This window comes from Phalacrocorax carbo, chromosome 12 (assembly GCF_963921805.1).
Source record: "Phalacrocorax carbo chromosome 12, bPhaCar2.1, whole genome shotgun sequence".
NCBI classification, from domain to species: domain Eukaryota; kingdom Metazoa; phylum Chordata; class Aves; order Suliformes; family Phalacrocoracidae; genus Phalacrocorax; species Phalacrocorax carbo.
Window position 1 is genome coordinate 20,147,339 of NC_087524.1, and position 18,618 is coordinate 20,165,956.

The following is an 18,618-nucleotide window of genomic DNA, read 5'->3' on the forward strand; positions in this document are numbered from 1 at the left end:
GTTTTGGCAGCCAAACTGGGCGCATACGGGATCTCCTGACTTCTAGGGCTCACCACAGCGACTCTGTTTTCATTAACAGCAGTTCATGTGCAACCTTGCTGCACAAGAAAGGTTTTCTGTAGAAGATTCCTATGTATATATCTTACCTGAGCCTCTTTTCTCTGCCATCACCTACACAAAATGTACATCTGGCTCTCTAGCCCTCCTTATCCTGCTGTGAACAGCTACAAGTGGTGTCCAGGATGGAGTACTCTATGGCGTATATACTGTGTTATGTAAATGAGGTTGCAATCAGAGCCTCCCCTCATGCCTTTGTGGGAACCACGTCACTGCACGATTTCATGTCTGTGTGAAAGCTAAATGAGTTAATTCTGTGATCTCGTGACATCAGCAAACCCACCCGCATTCTGTGACTGAATCCCCCAGGTTCCTTACCCTCATATCAGCACTGCCTCTTAGACCTTCCAGACCATTAACCACAACTTCTCTACTGCCTTCAGCTCTCTTTTACATACTGGTTTTTTTTGCCTTTTATCAAGTCCATAGTGTCAAGGGTTTTTTTCCTACTGATCTCTTTATATTTCAGTGCTAAACCTTTACCAAAGGGGTCTCCATTTCTCCCCTTTTCCCCTAAATCATCAATGACAGTAAAAGTCCTACTCCCTCCACATAAACTTGCCCATATCAGTTTTGCTGTCTGTCTACATCCAGTTCCTCCCTCAGACTCTTTTGTCACCACTCCACCACATTGTTTCTCTACCTTTGCTCACTGAACTGTTAAACAAAGAACAAGACAGTCTCATTTAATGAGCTTCTGCTCTGTGTCTGATACTCTCATTAGTTAACTTAAGTCAAACATACTTCTGCTAACAATGCAGAGCTCTAGTAGAGTTAATGGATTCTGATCCAGCCCATGTCTAAAGCGAGTTATTGATTTATATCTGAATGAGATGAATTTCTGTTCAGTTACTCCCTAGGTGCTTTACAATCCCCAAAGTTAAAGCACCCAAACACTTTAGTACTCCAAAGCCACATTTTAGATCTTTTTTTTCACCGACAGGACAATTTTCTCCTGTGCCACCATGCTGGGAATCCAACATCTCACACGTGAGCCAAGGGTGGGATTCCTGAGAAATGACTGTGGGTCAGGAGCCTCAGCCCCGGTGGCAGTGCTTTCATTTTGGTGTTGACATGAGTTGTAATCACAGCTAAAGAGACTGCCTATATCCCACATTCCCATCTTACACATTTGCTTAAAAATTGGTACTCCGACTTGTGTGTAACCTATCCACAAGTCCTTTCTCACATTCCTCCTCCAACACTTCTAATAATGCTTAAGTGTTACACCGTGTTTTACAATCCCACAGCAGCATCAGAGAGTTCAAGGCAATTGTCGCAAGCAGTAAGAGTCTTTCAGGTGATGCCTTTAGATAAAGTAAGGAGGAGGAAATTGCATCTGGCTGACGTTTAAGATTAATTCAATTTTTAAGGTAAGAAAGAGCTCAGGTTGTAGACCGCAATCACCAAAACACACTGATTTCTCAAAAAACATATAATAATGCAAAATTTTGGAATCTTGTGGGATCTGCAGTTCTTGAAGATTTCAGTTATCAGCTGCTGAATTTTCACAGACATACCTGCCCTTGCATGGTCTTCAGGAAACGTGGCAAAATCCACAGAGCTGAGATCAGATCTCAGGATCTGAGCCTTTTGCAAAACATGTCATGCTGCAGGTTGAATACTCTCCCTGTAACCTACCTGCATGGAAAATCCATACTTTGCCTTTCATAAGAGGACTACAGGAAAGCCGACAGAAAAGGGATTTTCTTCTTTCAATTCTACTCCCAAAAATGAGACTGTTTTCCTGCTGAACTGAAAAATAGGTAAGGTCACATCCTGCTCTGTTTTAACTCTCAGATGTTGACAGACCATTCAAAGCCTGGCTGGTAAAACTGCTCAAACGCAAGGGGTATTATGGTTTCAGCTGAGTGTGTGAATGAAAATAAACATGAAAAACTAACTTAATAAACCTGCTGCACCTCTAATTATCTGAACAATACATGAGTAGATGTTAGGAAAATCTACAAAATTCACCCCAGTGCAGGAAGCCTATGCAAAAATCCAGCAACGGCAAAAGCCCTAGAGATGTGGTTTCAGTACAGTACATGACCTTCCACAGTCCCTCTGCTCTTCAAGTGATTTTCACTCTGCTTGAACTTTGTAAAAAAAAAAAAAAAAAAAAAAAAGGCAAAGAAGAACATCTGAGATGAGAAAAGCACCCATGTTACGATTAAATATGTATGGTGATGCCAGTGCTTCGTGTGGAAGTATACAAGAAAAGCAGCTGGCTGTTAAGCCAAGTGACACAAGACAAGGCATCCACCTCTCTACAGACTTCTAATATTGTAAGGACAGTTTCCAAGGAGAAAGCTAATATCACTGTAATACTTACTTTCTCCGGTAAAATATATATGCTTTTGCAGAATAGGATTCACTTCTGAAGCTCTACCAACAAGTAAATTATTCATAACAGAAGAGATAAAAGACAGAACATTTCACCAAATAAAATATTTAGACGCCCCTAGCTCTGAGAGTGTGATCATACTGATACTAACTGGGCATACTGGGAATCAAAATGAACCTAAATTAAGTGGTACAAACTATGCATATAAAAATACATAAAGTTGATAAAGAGAGCTCGCCTGTACCTACATTTCATCTTTCATGTTGAACTAGTTCAAATAGAATTAAGCAAAGTTGCAGTTAATCAGTGCTCCTACATTGTGCGACTTATCTATACGTGAGTGCAAAACTTCAATAAAATAGGATGCTTAAAGGGCTGCTAAATGTATCAATATTCAATTAAATAATGCTAATAAAGCCATTACAAGAAAATTAACAAGGGTTTACATAGGAAGAATCTGTGTCTGACATTAGGCGGCTCTTTAAACATTTTCTAAAGAAATACTGGAGAAAGCTATTAAAATATTTATGCAATGCTTGCATTAGTTCTATTTAACGGGCATAGCAGCAATAATATCAGCAGTTTAAAATGCCTCGCTTCTCAGCACCACACGATTATCCATCAGTTATGAGAGATAAATAAATTCCCAGTTTTAGAATTTTAATGCTTTTCATTATAAAGAAAAGATCTTCAAATCCTTCATTAAAGCTCATAGCTTCACCAAACTCCAACCATTTGTTGAGAAACTAATATTAGAGTATGCTGCAGCAGGAACCCTGGCTGGAGCTTGCCACCAGGGCTCGCACGTGCTGCTCCGCAGTTCAGGTAGCCCCGGAGGAAACTTGGGTCTCGCCCCAAATGTATGGTCACTGTGAACTCAGGCCACGCAGGCGAACCCTTCACAGAGAGCTTAGAAAGCAAGGAAGATTATTTCATTCAAAGAGATTGTGCTGGTGCAGCAGTTCTGGGGTTTGTGGCTCCTCCTCTCTTACCGAGTAACAAAAAGCCTCCTAGGACTTGTTAAATTAGCCAATGTAATGAAGTCCAATTCTGTGTTACTTGCACAGGGACTGGAAAAGATTTCATGTTTCCATGAATATAAACAAAACCTGGCTCAGCACACCAGGGACTTAAGTGGTTTATGAAATATAAAAGACACTCACATTAATCTGTTAAACAATTCATTCTCTACCCTGCCCTTTCCTACTAAGTGAATTCATTACTTATTAAAAATATATATTTGCTGCTGGCTCCTCTGCTCCCACTGACTCACGGCTGGACCCCAACACCTTGGGGCTCACTGGTGGGGGCAGTGGTGCTGCCCGCGGCACGTCCAGCCGGGGGTAGGAGAAGGCACTGCGCTGGCAGCACAAGCACTGGCAGAAAACTGAAGATGCAAGTATATCTCTTCCTATTATTACAAGGATTCGGGTCCACAGCTTTGTCAGTCTTGCTGTAGCAAGGAGGACAGAAAGCCTTTGGGACTGCACCTTTGATCTGAATTAAATTATGATGTGTGGAAATGAAACAAATGAATTCACCCCCTGGGAAGCAAAAAGTAAAGCAGTCCCTCTGATGCTGCCTAGACAATGGTGAATTTTTTTCTTCCAGGAATTGCTAAGCTAAGGGAAAATGCTTAGTTTCTTGCAGGACAGCTTGGGCAAACTTTGTCAAGATAAACACATCTTTACACTCAGGCATCTGTGACTTCTCTCAAGGAACTGTCACTTGTCATTTTGATGGATAGTCCTCTAAATTTGTATAAAACCTCATACTTTTTTCTGCAGATAACAGCACTTACTATTTAAGAAGATCAAACAGATGCTACTTAATAAAAATATCTTAACAAGAAGTGGTTTTTAAAAAAAAAAAAAAGATCGTTTTACTAAATCACTACACCTCTAGGTTTGAAGAAAGTCAAGTGCATATTCTACTGGAGCATTATCCCTACAATAGTTTGGAAATACATGAATTTGCCACAATTTACATCCACAAAATAAAGTGATGAAGATATTTAAAGATGATGCAACTCCTTTATGAACAAAGACTGTACTACTCCTCAACCCAAATGCAAGTAAAAAGTGAAAAGAGTAGCTACTTGTTTCTGATTGCTTTATTTTCAGAAGAAACTAGTAGCTACCCACATCTTTAACAAAACCCAAAAAAAATCTTCCTCTCATGTTCCCTCCTTTTCTTCCCAAATATTTTTGTTTCAGAAGCATTTATGTTACAGTCATTGCCAGTTTTTATGCTCCCTCAACACTATCCCCCTGGCTAATAACGTGACATTATCTACTTTATATTTAGGGGGTTTTTTTGCTGTTTGTGTAAGGATAAGAGATGCATTCTATTTTTCATTTCTTGTGTAGCATGCAAAATCCCTGCTGTTTCATAAATTAATTTTTGTTTGTCCAACTAAAACAGCATAAGCCATCCAATGGGTCTGTGGAACAAGTTAAACTATTGTAGCATCCACCAATCAATCCAATCCAATCTCCAACTAGATTAGTTTCAAATCTAATTAAATTATGATACACCTAACAGGCACTAGCCAGTCCGTAATGGGAGATTTACCCATTTTCCAGCCAAATGCAGTGGGTCTGAACACTCCTTATTTTCATTTTGAATCCTTTGCCAAGTTATTGTACAGTCATCTTTCATCCAGTGATTGTAAGAGTGTCTTTTTTAAAGCCCATATCCAGCCAGGGGACACATCTAATACAGGAAATGGTGTTGCACCGGACTTGACACGTATTGCAAAGAAACAAATGTGTACGTTGAATTTATGAGTCACCCCAATACATTTATTAAGCATTAAGTTGTGCTTTTACAACTGGTCTTCATCAAAGATATTTCATCTGTTAGCCAAAGCGTCATCTTTTCTAATGACTCATAATGAAGACTCATTCCATTTAGCTTGATTTTACTGGCTCATCAGCCTCTTGTTCTCAAGGGGCTAAGCTGTTCTTTTCAGCATGTTCAACCCACATATAAGTGGCCATTAACTATACTTTCTCATTATGTAAGAATCAGCTAATCAAGACTGACCAAGAAATAACCGATGTTGTGATTAAAGGAAGAGAGACATCTGCTTGGAATTATCCAGACCGCTGTTTCAAAACTGATAAGGCATTTACTGCCTTAGTATTAAATTGTAACAAGAATAAACAATTTTGGGGGGCGGTGGGGATAATGCAGAGTTCGCTTTACCTAGTGCTTGGAAATGGATGAGATGGAGAGCGCAAAGCACAAGCAAAGACCTATGGTGAGAGGAAAATGCAGAACCTGTCTGTAAACTGCATCAGTACAAGCAACAGAGGGAAGCAGACAAAAATTCTAGGCTATATTCGAGGGACAGTATGTAATATAAAGAAAACTATTATTTCCATGGTTTTCAGAGATTTAGTAAATGCTAAGATGTAAAAATATCTCAACTTCCATCTCCTAATTCCCATTCATTCAGCTTTTTTTTCCTTTTTCTAATATCCAGAGTAAAAATAACATTCATATCTATCAAATTCTTTTCTCATGTAAATAAGCAACCATTCCCCTGAAGTCGGAGTGGGCTGCATATATGTATTTCTGATTAAGTTTGACTACGAAGCTTACTTTAACTTACTTGTTAATGTCATATGCCAAAAGTTTACTTATTTTGATCAGAGAGCAGGAGTTACATACTTCCTTTTATTCTCTCTTTTTACAGAGCTGTAATAAGATACAATCATTTTATGCATAAGCACAGGCAAAACAGATACCAGGATGCTAGTCAGATGAATCATGTAACGTGGTAGAGACTGCATTGAAACTGAACCATAACTAGAGCTGTAACTAAACATAACTCTTTTTTTCCTTAGAAAACTCTTTTTTTCCTTAGAAAAGAAGAGCATCAGATAGGAAGAGGACAATATGCTTTTACTGGACTACACAACACTGAGAAAGTGCAAATATGTGGGTCAGATGAAGGAATAGGCAAGCTCTGCTCTCATCCCAAGAGGACTTGGGAAGCATAAATTGCCAAGAACAGTCCCATTTAGGGGGAGTATTACAGCGTACTCAAATTACCTTATTCATACAAAAAGCATACTTCTACACGCAGCCAGGTACTCGATTTTTTTCATAGCTACTTCAAATGAACAAGTAGCAGGTAGCAAGATAAAAGCACAGAAATAAATTGGACCAATTTCTTGAAGGAATCTGTCTGGATTACTGAGGCCAGACATCAAAGAGGGGAAAAAAAAGTGCCCTATTGCCAAGCTTATGTTTCCATATATGTATTTCCTCCACACTCAGACTTTTCATATACGCTCTGCTTTTTGAATCATCCCTCTTGGCCGATATTGCAATACTTAGCGCTCATACGCTGCTTTTCATCTTCAAAATGTGAACAAATTAATCCTCAAGGCTCCGCTCGAAGGAAATGAAATAAATAAATAGCGTGAGCCCTATTTCCCAGCTGGGCAGCCGGCGGCGGGGAGGTGAGCTGACCTGGCCCAGCACTAGCAGAGCTGGACGCAGCGCGAGCACCTCCCGGCCACGCGCTCCCACCCCACCGTGCTTTGCAAGCGGGTATTAGTTTCTTCGGCAGCGCTTTCTGCCATCCTCTGCAGCCCTGAGAAACTGCTCTGTCACTTGGACAGGAACTGACATTTTCTGGAAAGAGTCTCAAATTTAGCGTCCAGGAAAGTATCTGCTTCTCTGAATCCAGCCCTATACAGAAGATTCTTGTCCTTAAGTACCTTGCGTCTGGCTTTTTCTCTTTTTCTTTCTTAATTTCTTTTCTTTCCCCCTTCTTTTTCACTCTTTTTCTTTTCTTTCCCTTTTTTCCAAGACAAAAACCTTCCACAAGTAGACGCAGAGAAACAGCTGTTGCAGCAAGCAGCTCTGCAGACATGCCTGCTGCCTGAGTCACATACGCCTCTCTCAAAAAAATGTGAAAGAAACCGTTACATCAGTGATGTTGAATCGGATCGTGCCCAAAGAAACGTCCAGGGATCATACTCTTCTCCTGTCGATGTGGGGCATTAATTTCTTCCTCCCACTGGCCCTCCCCTCTCCCCATATTTTGTGAGACAGGAGGATTCAAATATTTTTAGAGAGGGGGTCTGTGCACGCTGGCCTCCTTACCTGCACCCCTGGCAGGACAGAAAAGCTTGAAATGCTGACAGCTGCCCTACTTTTTCTATGGGAATTCATATACACCTGGAAATCTCTCTCAAAAGGGTTTTGAGAAAGGGCAAAAGAGAGCAAAAAAGGGAAAAAGAAAAAGAAAAAAAAAAAGGAAGAAAGAAAGAAAAAAAGGTAAAAAGAGAGCCAGATTAGGTCAAAATTTATGTGGAAGTTCCTGCACTTAATTCCTGACTGAGGCTTTTAAAGGAAACTAAGGTACGAACTCTTCATGAGAACAGGATGACTAATTTCTCTTTAGACCCTTAAAAATATTCCTGCATTCAGTTCTTCATAAATATTTATTCCTTTAAGGCTACAGGGATGGAAAACCATGTCCCAGGCCCTCTAAATACAAATCACTTGGGGCAGAGTGTGGAGGGAAAAAAAGCTGCTGTTGAACCTCCATGTATCTAAACTCCATGACCACAGCATGGCAAAGCTGCCAAACCGTAGGATTTTACCATGACTGTCACAATATTACCAGGGGTTTGGTTTTGGTTTGGGTTTTTTTTTAAATCTTATGACAGAGCAGAAAAGCTTGACAGTATGAATCTTAAATATCACAACAAAAGAGAAGGTTAAAAAGACCCTCAAATACTTGAATTATTTCAATTGTTGTGATGTTTTTTCCAGTTTGTGCTGTCACGGACACAGACATGTATTGCCAGGACATGGGACATCCTCCTGCTGTCACCTCCTTTCTGGTACATCCACCAGCCAGCTAAAATCCTAAGAGGGCAAACTCAGGGAAGGCACAATTACCTGGATGGAGCACAATACAAACAGGTGCCAGCAGCAATCTGACATATAGATAGTTTATCATATTAAAATATACATGTTTTAGGGAAACAATAAGGTGTACCTCTTCCTCACAGATGTGCAGTTTGTGCTTTGGTGGGTCAGAGGGGAAGGGCTGAGTGGATGTTCACTCAGATGCTGATGATTGATCTATGTTTTACACAGATTTGTACATGTGTAGACACAAATCTGCGTTACAGAACTTGACCCCGTTGCTCAGTATTCATGATGGGGAATCAGTGGCAGTGGTGCAGATTGGGGAGGACACGTGCAGGGACCCCTGCCACCACACACACGGACAAGGAGATTGGCTGTTAATGCTTCTAGGAAGGATCCCCTGCAGATTGCCAGAAAGGTCTGCAGCAGCTACACGGCCACTTTTGGTGGAGATCAGTCAAAAGCTGGGAAGCCGGTGCCCGCTTTGGGAGGCACGTGCCTGTGCCCAGCCCCGTGCCCGGTGGGGATGCGGATCAGGCTCCCAGACAGGGATTATGAGCAGAACTGAATTGTTCCTTCTGAATGCTTCATTTCCATATGCAGCATAAAATAATGGAGAATTCGTCTGAGGAACTGTACTTCAGTGTACTCTGCATTTACCAACACTCTAAAAATAAATACATGAAACAGTGAACACTATAAGCAAATAAAATAGCTGGCATCTTTCCCTATAAAATTTTATGGAGGCAACACTGTTGTTCTCTCTACAAAGCCTTCAGGAGAAGTTGAGATCCTAGGAACTGAGCATGTGCCAGCAAAACTCCACCAGATGCAAAAAGATAAATTCTAGAGATGCTGGACGTACTGTCACATAACTGCTATTATTCAAAGACACCGGACCCCTGGGACTGAGCACCAAAGTGAAAATATCTAATAGAAAAATCATTAAAAGCAGGTTCAGCCTCAATTTTGACTTGAAAACTCATTTACAGTCCTCCCTGTGTTTCTGAAGCCAGAAAGCAATATCCATAAATGTTTCTGAAAAGCAGGAGAATCCTCTCAGTTTTGGCCTGGTATCTTTACATGTATTGTGAAAAGGAGACCAAGCACCCCGGGTAATGATTTGGCACATGATGATGCAAAGCAGAATTCAGTGCTGCCCCTTCGCTGCTATGGAAATGCTGCTCACTCTTGTTAGAAATAAATTTTAAAAAACCCCAACAAACAAAAGAAATCTGAAACCTGCCCAAGCAGCCGATAGCAGAAACACGTGAGGAACACCCAAGAGCTTTGCAAGCAAAGCCTGGGTCCAGCTGGACGCACCCGTACTTCGCCTGCCAACCTGCAAAACTGTGGCTGCGAGGCCATTGCTCCTCGGGCACATAACGCTTCTGCGCCACGTGGGCTGGCATATGACTATCAGTGGGAGATTACAAGGCTTCCAGAAAATTGTTTTTATCTTTTGTCTCTCCCCTAATTATTTATTTTACAGTCCCAGATGATTACATTTTGCCTGTGTGTTTGTTATCATCGCGATCGAGCTGACTCCAGCCTGCCCGCAGGAGGGAGGGAGTGCACATTCCTATTGTCTTCTGATAGCCAGCTCTCCTCCCCGACCTCTCTGCTGAGCAATGGTAAAATGAAATGCTGAAAACCTCACAGTCTGCAGCACAAAGGGAGATTAAAACACAGTTCTGAAAATATAATATTCTACTGCTGCAATATATTAGAAAGGGAAATCTAAAGCAGGCACTTCTTTATTAAACTTATTGCACCAGCAAGTGTATTTCCCTTTTTATTATTGTTTTATATTTAATTGGAAGGTACAGCTCTAGGGTTGCTTTGACAGACACTGAACAAGCAAAACCTTGTGTTAACTTCGTTCAAACTGTCAACTAATGTAGCTCTGGAAACTACCATTCTCGGGAAAACATTCACACAGAGAAAACAGCACCTGCCCTACCCACCAGACTAATTTTTTTGCACGTTATATGAACAAGATTTGTAGTTCTGCGGTACATACAGAAATGTTAAACTTCCCCATATCTCAGTTTTCCCGCCTGAGAAAGGAGGTCATTCCCCTGGTCCTTCACACGTGCCAGGGCTGGAGGGCAAGGACAGAGTAACACCGGCTCTCCTGCCCCCACGTACTCTCCCGGCCCCGGGGTTTGGGCTGCGGATAGGACACAGTCCTCTCTTCTCTCCAGGGGACTTGGCACAGCCCCATTGCCCCGCTGTTTTATGGGGCATGGGAAGATAAGAAGCTTGACCGTGTTAGAAATTCTGACATTCAGCCACAAGAAGGTCTCCTGAATACAAATTCCAGTCTTTTCATCCTCGCCACTTCCAGCATATTATATCAGCATATAAATAACTTCTCTCATTGTTCATTTCTTTTGGTGTATTTATGTAAGGAGAGGACAAACAGATCAAGAAAGCAGCAGTTTCTCTCCTGATGGAGCTGAACCAGTTCACTCCAACACACTGCTCCAAAACGACACAGCCAAAGGTAGCCCCAACCACACGACCTCCACTACCATTGCTAATGCCAACCTGTGCTGATACTCATTCAATTATAGAACAAATCCTGGTATCTCAACGCCCACACTAAAGATGCCAACCTTATACCACAAAGCTACCGCAAATACCTGCAACCTTAGAGCCACAGATTACCATCACTACTCTAGCTGTCGTAGCTGAATTTCACATTTCAGTGCGGTGTAAACCATTTGACTGTTGTCATTACAGAAGGGGAAAGATGTTACTTCCATTAAAGTGAAACTTTTACTTCAATTAAAGTGAAACCCCAACTGTCAGCTCACACTGAAATGTTGCAGTACAGCTGCCAGCTCCAGCATTTGCAGATAAAACAGTCAGGGGTCACAGTTTTTTGGCTAAGTTACAGTGCAGAATTATAAGAAGTCTATTCTGAGAGGTCTTACTTCTCTGTTTGGTGTTTGTTTATATTGGTTTCTTCTATTGCATTTCAAGGCATTGATTGTATATAAGCACGTCAATTCATTAACAAATTTTGCCAGCTATTTTCTTTGGCATGAGAAATGGGTTGTTTCCCCGCTAAATTAATCCAGCTAGAATGCCATTTGCACACCAACCAGTGCGCTCATTCAGAAAGGTCAGGCAGAAACAAATAAGAGAACTACTTCTTTTCTTGTAACCAAAAAAAGGATACAGAAGATTTCTGAGCACTGAAGCCTCACTGGAACAGGTAACATCAGTACTACGCATGAAGATGCCTATTGCCTGCTTTTCAGGCAGAGGGAACACCGCTGGAACCTCCTCTCTCTCGGAGCTAAGCTTTCAAAGTGACCCCCAATACTGCACCATTACCCTCCCAATACACCCCTGGTACTGTGTCTCTGTGTAGAAGTGGTAAACATGCAAGGGGGAGAGTCAGAGATACTCTAAACTTCTGGAGATCTCTGGAATCCTAGGGGATTTAAAGGATAAGATGGAGACTTATACCATGGCCTGGGGTGGATTTTGCCTCCTGATAAAATAGAAGAATTTTTACTGAGGGAATAAAAGGCAGCAATCTAACCTCATATATTCCCCTTTTTATATTGCTTTGCTAAGCGCTGTTATAAACCTGACAAAAAAAGATCATAAAGTTATGGGGAAATGAATAGTGAACTCTGCTTCTCTAAAATACTCGAGCTTTTTCTTTCCATTTCCACGTTCCCCTGGACACTGCCAATGGCCCATCAGCCACAACCGCACTGGTCGCACCCTCACTGTTCCCTTTGCCATGCTGGCCATGAATTCCCACCAGAAGCAAATTGTACAGAACACACCTGAGATCTTGCCGATGCTGAGGTCCTTAGGGCAACGCCATCCTGCCGCCATACTTGCCTTCACAAGCTCTCGACTTATCTCGGCTTTTTATCTTTGCCCGCCACAGACCCAGGTATATACAGGAGTCAGCACTGAAAAAGCTCTCTAACATCTGTTCAAAGTTATATTTCTTTGACATTCATAATTATGACCTTTGTCCGCAAATCATTTAAGCATGAAATTAATTTTGAAAATAAGTAATTCCACTGACTTTACCTGGATTACTCATATGTTTAAAGTTAAAAGAACACTTAAGTACTTTGCTGTATACAGACCTATTTCTGACAGAGTGTAAAATGTTTCCAGTTACAGAAAAACAGCCAGTAGTCACATACCGTTCCACTCTCCAACTCAGATTTAATCTTACAGGGGTTTTGTTTCATTTACACAATGGTAGGCCTACTTTCCTCTAAGACCCACATGCTGCAATCAACTTTAAGAGAATTTATATGTGCATACATTACTGTCCCTTGCACAACAACAATGCATCAGTATTATTGATGTAATGCACACCGGTACAGTCAGCTGCTCTGAAGGGTGGTTTATTTTGCAGCTGATCGATGATTTGCTGATTCTGGAAATCTCCCCATATGACAAGTGTTTCTAAAACAGTTAAGGTACTGCAGAGCTTAGGGTTCTCAGGAGTGCAATCATATTTTGCAACTAAATCATAGTAAGAAATGTACTTGCAACATAAGCTCGCTAGCAGGTTTTCTACAATTGACAAATTGAATTCGGAGCAAATAATTTTGTTTTTGCGATTACAAATGTGCAATGCCTGAAAATTAATCACTAAAGTATTTAATGAATATGTACAGAAGTAAACCCAACAGCTGGAAAACATAGAGAAGATTTTAAAACCTACTCTGTGAAGTTAGGTACCAGTAACTCTTCCAGAACTAACTTATAACATCTTGCCCAATACATATGAACAGATCTTGCTGAGTCTAAATATCAGAAAACACCAAGCTGACATTAAATATTTCCATAGATAACAGATGGTTTAACACATCAGTCCCCACTTGGGGTTGCCTAATGCATCTGAATCATGTTTTGAAATATAACTCAAGGTTTGGAAAATCTCTAAGGTTTTCAGTAAATGGAGTTTAATGTCAAGACTACTCAAAGCAGCTGTTTCTACTAACCATGGAAAATCACATCCAGTTTCTTTATTTATTTTTTTTTTTGCATGACCCAATGCAGAAATTATGTAATTTAGGGGTCCCCTCCACCTCCACCCCCACCATTCTCCAAGGAATAACATGCTTTACATGAAGCTACGGTAAAATAACAGCACACATATCACAGCTTCATATGCGTTGTCACTTATTACTCAAGAAAAGATGTTTGTGTTTAGCACTCTACTTCTACCTAAACATGCTGATTTAATGGCTACTCCAATGCTCAGCATCAGTGCTTTCACGATGTTCGAGCTGCAGATTTCATGCCAACATCAGAAAGATGGAGCAGGCTGGAGGAGGCAGGGTCTGTATGCACATCTGCTGGTCCCCTCTGCAGCCTTGGAGACTCCTGGGCAGGAGCTGCAGCGTGGAAACATCGCTCCCGTCTTCAGGGATGCGATGAACTTCTCGCACCTCTGGAGTCCATAGTCTACCTTAGGTCCAGTTTGGCTCACTGCCACCAGCCCTTATTCCCCATCCTCTGCTCTGCAGAAATTCATTCTTTCATTTGTCTCCTGGACATTGTTTTTTCACTCCATAAACCTGCAGGACCCCCTGGAAGCAGCAGTGCATCCACGCTGCTTGCTTCATGCCCCAAACACCTCACCTCTGCTGCCATTCACCTCTCCATGCCAGTGACAACATGCCCAGCGCTGTCATTACAGGCAGAAGAAATGCAACCACCAATTTCCACAAAGCCTTGAGATTGTTTGCCCTGGGGAGCACAGACCGGTTGTGCAGACAGATGCACTGCGTTATTTACAGAAACAGGCAACAAATAGACCTACAACACCCACCAAAGCAACTTCTGCATGGACTTGCAACATTCAGACCATTATTTCTTCTGGAAATAAAAGTCAGTGATACAGGAGAAAAGGAAGAAGTGATTTTGCAAAACCATGACCAACTTTTTCCGTGGTTTGGGATCTAAGAACTGCTTCGTGTGCTACAAATCCCAAATACAGGCAAGGCTAATTGTAGTGTTTTACAACTAGAAGCTCCTGCTAAGGTGAGGAACCTCATGTTGTTAACACCATACACAACTCTTCTAGAATGTAAATCTTCTGATAGACACCCCCCGTAGAGATAGGTAACCAGAAAATAATCATTGATAAATACTGTATTTCTTAAGGAGCAGATCTCAACCTCTTCAAATGCGGTTTGTCAGACAGAAGCCCATGGAGTTAATTTACTGTACTTTCATGTCCTATTTTTAAAAGAGCTGGAGATTGCATCTTACAATTTTCTAAAGCTGACTTTATAACAGGTACAAGAGTTTGGTATGTTCAGCAAGGCCTGTATTAGCAGTTTTATGTTCTTTTAATCGCCGACATGGAATGTAAATAGTTTCCTCAATTGCTGCATACTTCCCATTCCTGAAGGAAGGCACACCCTTTGACAAAGATTAAGAGAATATAAAGTTAAATCCCTGTTTACTAAAGGAATTAAATCCTCCTCTAGTTACTGAAACAGAGCAACCTATGCATGGGGGATCTATATACTCTTCAAGGACAGGAAACAAACACCTAAGGAGCATTAAAAATAACGTAAAGAAAGCTCAGGATTTGGGCCTGATGTTGAATAATAAAGCGAAAAGGATTTTATCACAGCTGGGTAATGTTAGGGTTCATCCAAATGACTGGAAATAAAAAGTGTTTTGCATTGTTTTACTACAGAGGACTAAAGGGGTGCCCCGTTGTTTTCCATTGAAGTTGTCCCTCACCAGCCCGAGGCAGCGTGTACCGGCCTCCCTTGGACATTTGCTTTCACATGCACATTCCTTCCTCCTAACACATAAAGCTGCAGCGCTTACATCTACGGTCTCTGTACTACAGTAAAAAAATAGCTCTGCTGCCTTTATATCACAGCAGGGAAGCCTACGGAACACATAGATCCTTGTGAACATTTATCAGAAGTTCTCCCTAGACTGAGAGGGATCTTTGATTTTCCTTTGACAAGCAGCATGTAGTTGTCCTGATCTGGATTCCCACTATATATTCTTGAAATGCCCTTAGAGGAAAAGAGGTTGAGCTGTTAGGAACGTAGACTAAGACTTCGATGGCTTTGGTTCCGCTTGCATTGGACTTCCAGAGAAGTGACTTTATTTCATGTGGGGTTCTGTACCCCTTTGTGAAAAATTCTGCTGGGTTTTTGCCCGTAGCACCATCTGCCCCTGGTGTCCCTCTCTGGAAGCTTGCAGACACGAGTGGGAGTTGTCAAGAGCACATGGAGAAGGTGCAGTATTTACAGCCCACAAATAAAGGTGCAAGCTCAGCTTTGGTCACGGGCCTTGTGAACAGCACAAACATCCCATCATCAGCCCTTTGCCAACAAACCCGGAGGGCTTCGTTTAAAAGTCCAGCAGGGGTTAAGCCCAAATCTTCCCTAAGCAGATGCTGACAGCCACTGCATGGAGGCAACCATGGTTGCAACAGGAGGGATGAGTCCTCCAAATAAAGTTCCAAAGACTGTAGGATTTTCCACATTACTGTAAATAAAAGGGCTTCCCACAGGAAAGGACAAACCCAAATCAAATAAAATTAATGATCAACAAGAAAACACCGAAAAGCACCATGTCCATTTTCAGTCCTACATAAATGCAGACAGTCATAAAAATTCTGTGATTCTTGCTCTATAAGCAGTATGCAAACGTACAATCCAAACTGAAACAAAACTCTATTGTTAGGGGCCGGTTCCATAAGACACCAGTAGCAAACCTGGCCCCAGCTTACTTTTCAACCATCAATTTTAAAATTATAACCCTCCTCTGAGAACCTCCAGTACAAAGTGAACATGCAACAAGGGTACTTACTCGTTCCTCTCCAGACTGATGACTAGATGTTTACCTTCAGCTTGTATTGCGAACTGCAGCAGTGCTGGGTGATTCTGAAAAAGGAAAACAGAGTTGGCTGAGTACAAACCCAGAGCCCACCTGGGCCCTGCTTGGGAGGAGCAAGCAGCTACAGAGAGAAGCGTTCGTGGTGCAGCAGCTCTTTAGCTGCGGCTCAGTGCGAGCAAACATCGAGAGGCAGCATGCCGCTGTAGGATTTCACACCCAGGGCCCTTAAACAATTGCATCACTTCCAACTTTGCACATCAGAAACCATCTTGCCTGGGAAAATAAGCATAGTGATGCAGTACGCATCAGTTCCAGCAGACAGCTGATACAGTTTTGATTTTTCTCTTTTTCCTCTCCATATAATAGCATAACTACTCTAAACACTAATATAATCTCTTATTAACCCTCCCTCTTGCTGTACTATTTTTTAAAATGAGGTACAGGTAATCAGGTTTGGGCTTTGCATGACCATTTTCAGTTTAAGAGCTCCGTGTTCAAAGCCAGTACCTCCTGCATTAAGAGCGGACCTGCAGTGCAGTGACCGCAGTCAGCAGGGTGGCTCTAACAGAAATGCTTTTACCCTGAAGGCTGAGTAGGCTAAATATTTGCATGTAGAGCTGTACATGTGACCTAAGACCATCATGGAAACTAAATGTAAAGTACAGTTATGCTGAACTATTTTTTCCCTATAAACAGCTAAATATTTTAATATGTATTTTAAACTTTTCATAAGGAATAATTAAGTTTTAGCTTAAGAAAAAATAATTGGTGTTGGAGCAATTAGAAATATGGTCAACAGTATTATCAGGTATCGCTGTGAGAACAACAGACAAAGTATTTGTTCATACACAAGTATTTAAGACAATTTTCTAAACAAGACATCAACAGCAGAGCACATGGAAATCCCAGCTGCACTCCAGCACAGAGCCGGGATCAGGACATCTGGATTGCATTTTCAGCACCATCACGACTGTGTGCAATCTTCATATTGCTGTTCCCCTGATTATAAAACAAGTCCTTCTTCATCTCAAACATCCGAAGGTATATCCACTATTTTTTTGGAGGCTGCGAAAGAGCATCAGAAAGGTCTGGTGGTCCGTTCGCCCTCGGAGGCAGGAGGGAGTGGAGGCTCAAACACTAACTTGCAGAAAGGGACAGCGCACCTATACAGGCTCTCGAAACTGTACTTCAAACGAGAAAGCGCGGTTTACGGTATGCTAGTCCCTCTTAATCCGAAAGACTGAACTCACGTAAATTTTAAGACTGTTTACACTTAACTTACATTTCATTAAACAAACTTACTGGATTGTGAGACAGTATTTCCTTGTTTTGAAATTCTGACGGTAGCTCAATAAATCAGTTGTTCCTCCGTACACGCAATGCGCTTGTCTGAAGATGTATGTCAGCCAATTGCAGTACTGGAGCAAGATGATGTTAGGGTTATAGTATTTAATTGATTTAGTGAGAAATGCATCTGAATTTGTGATTGCTACAGCGGTGCCTTGATGGAGCCCTGGCTGCGTGACAGTCAGAGCACCCCACCCATGAAATGCAATGATTTTTTTTAAACGATTTGGAAAATTGTAGATGTTTATTAAAAAGTGAAATTATGAGGAGGCTGTCGTAGACTAAACAAAATTGTAATTTTGTTATAATAAAAAATAGCTGACAACTCCCCAGTGCGCTCAGACATTATTAAGCACAGATTGTGACTGAGATACCGTGGCTTTCTTCTACATGCCCTGCCCCACTGCTTGTGCAAAATCAAATGTGTTTTCCCTCTCCCCATGCAAAACAGCAACAATACTGAAATTCTGCATCTATGTGAACTTTGCAGAAACTAGATCCCAGTAGAATGCTAAATAAATGCTTCAGACTATCCTTGGCATTCAGCAAACACATGGGAGTCATTTATTGGCATGAATATTTAGAAGCAGTGTTGATTACCACTTTAATATCAGTGCATTGGTTCCAAACCCCGTAAGATATACATACTATAGAGTTTTGAGAGAGTAAAATACAATTAATTACAATATAACACAGTAAATAATTAAGATATTGCAGTAGCACAAATGGATTCTTTTCAGCTAAAGGCCCTCTGTTAATATGTAAATGATAACTATGTTTATTCATGAGTTCACAGTGGTACTTATTTGACAGTCAGCTGATGTTAGTAAGTTGCAAAGTTAAAAAAGCAGCTGCAGAATAAAACAGATTGTTACAAGACAAAAATCATCTCTCAGAGAATTCCTAAAGCTGAAACTTCTTAATATGGAGCACAATAACGTCCCCAGTTAGGATGCTGGACTACTTTGCATGAGACCCAGGTTCAGATTCTTGATTTACCACAGATTTTTCTTTCAAACAAATGGCTTGTTTCC

General features: G+C 41.3%; 1 protein-coding gene across 2 annotated transcripts in view; it reads right to left on the reverse strand.

Moving 5' to 3' along the window:
• Positions 1 to 18,618, reverse strand: part of ADAM12 (ADAM metallopeptidase domain 12) — a 191,250-nt gene that overhangs the window by 124,231 nt on the left and 48,401 nt on the right. For both annotated transcript variants that reach the window (XM_064464375.1, XM_064464376.1), the window contains exon 3: positions 16,211 to 16,284. In XM_064464375.1, coding sequence (XP_064320445.1) covers positions 16,211 to 16,284 — 74 coding nt within the window. The remainder of the gene's footprint in view (positions 1 to 16,210; positions 16,285 to 18,618) is intronic.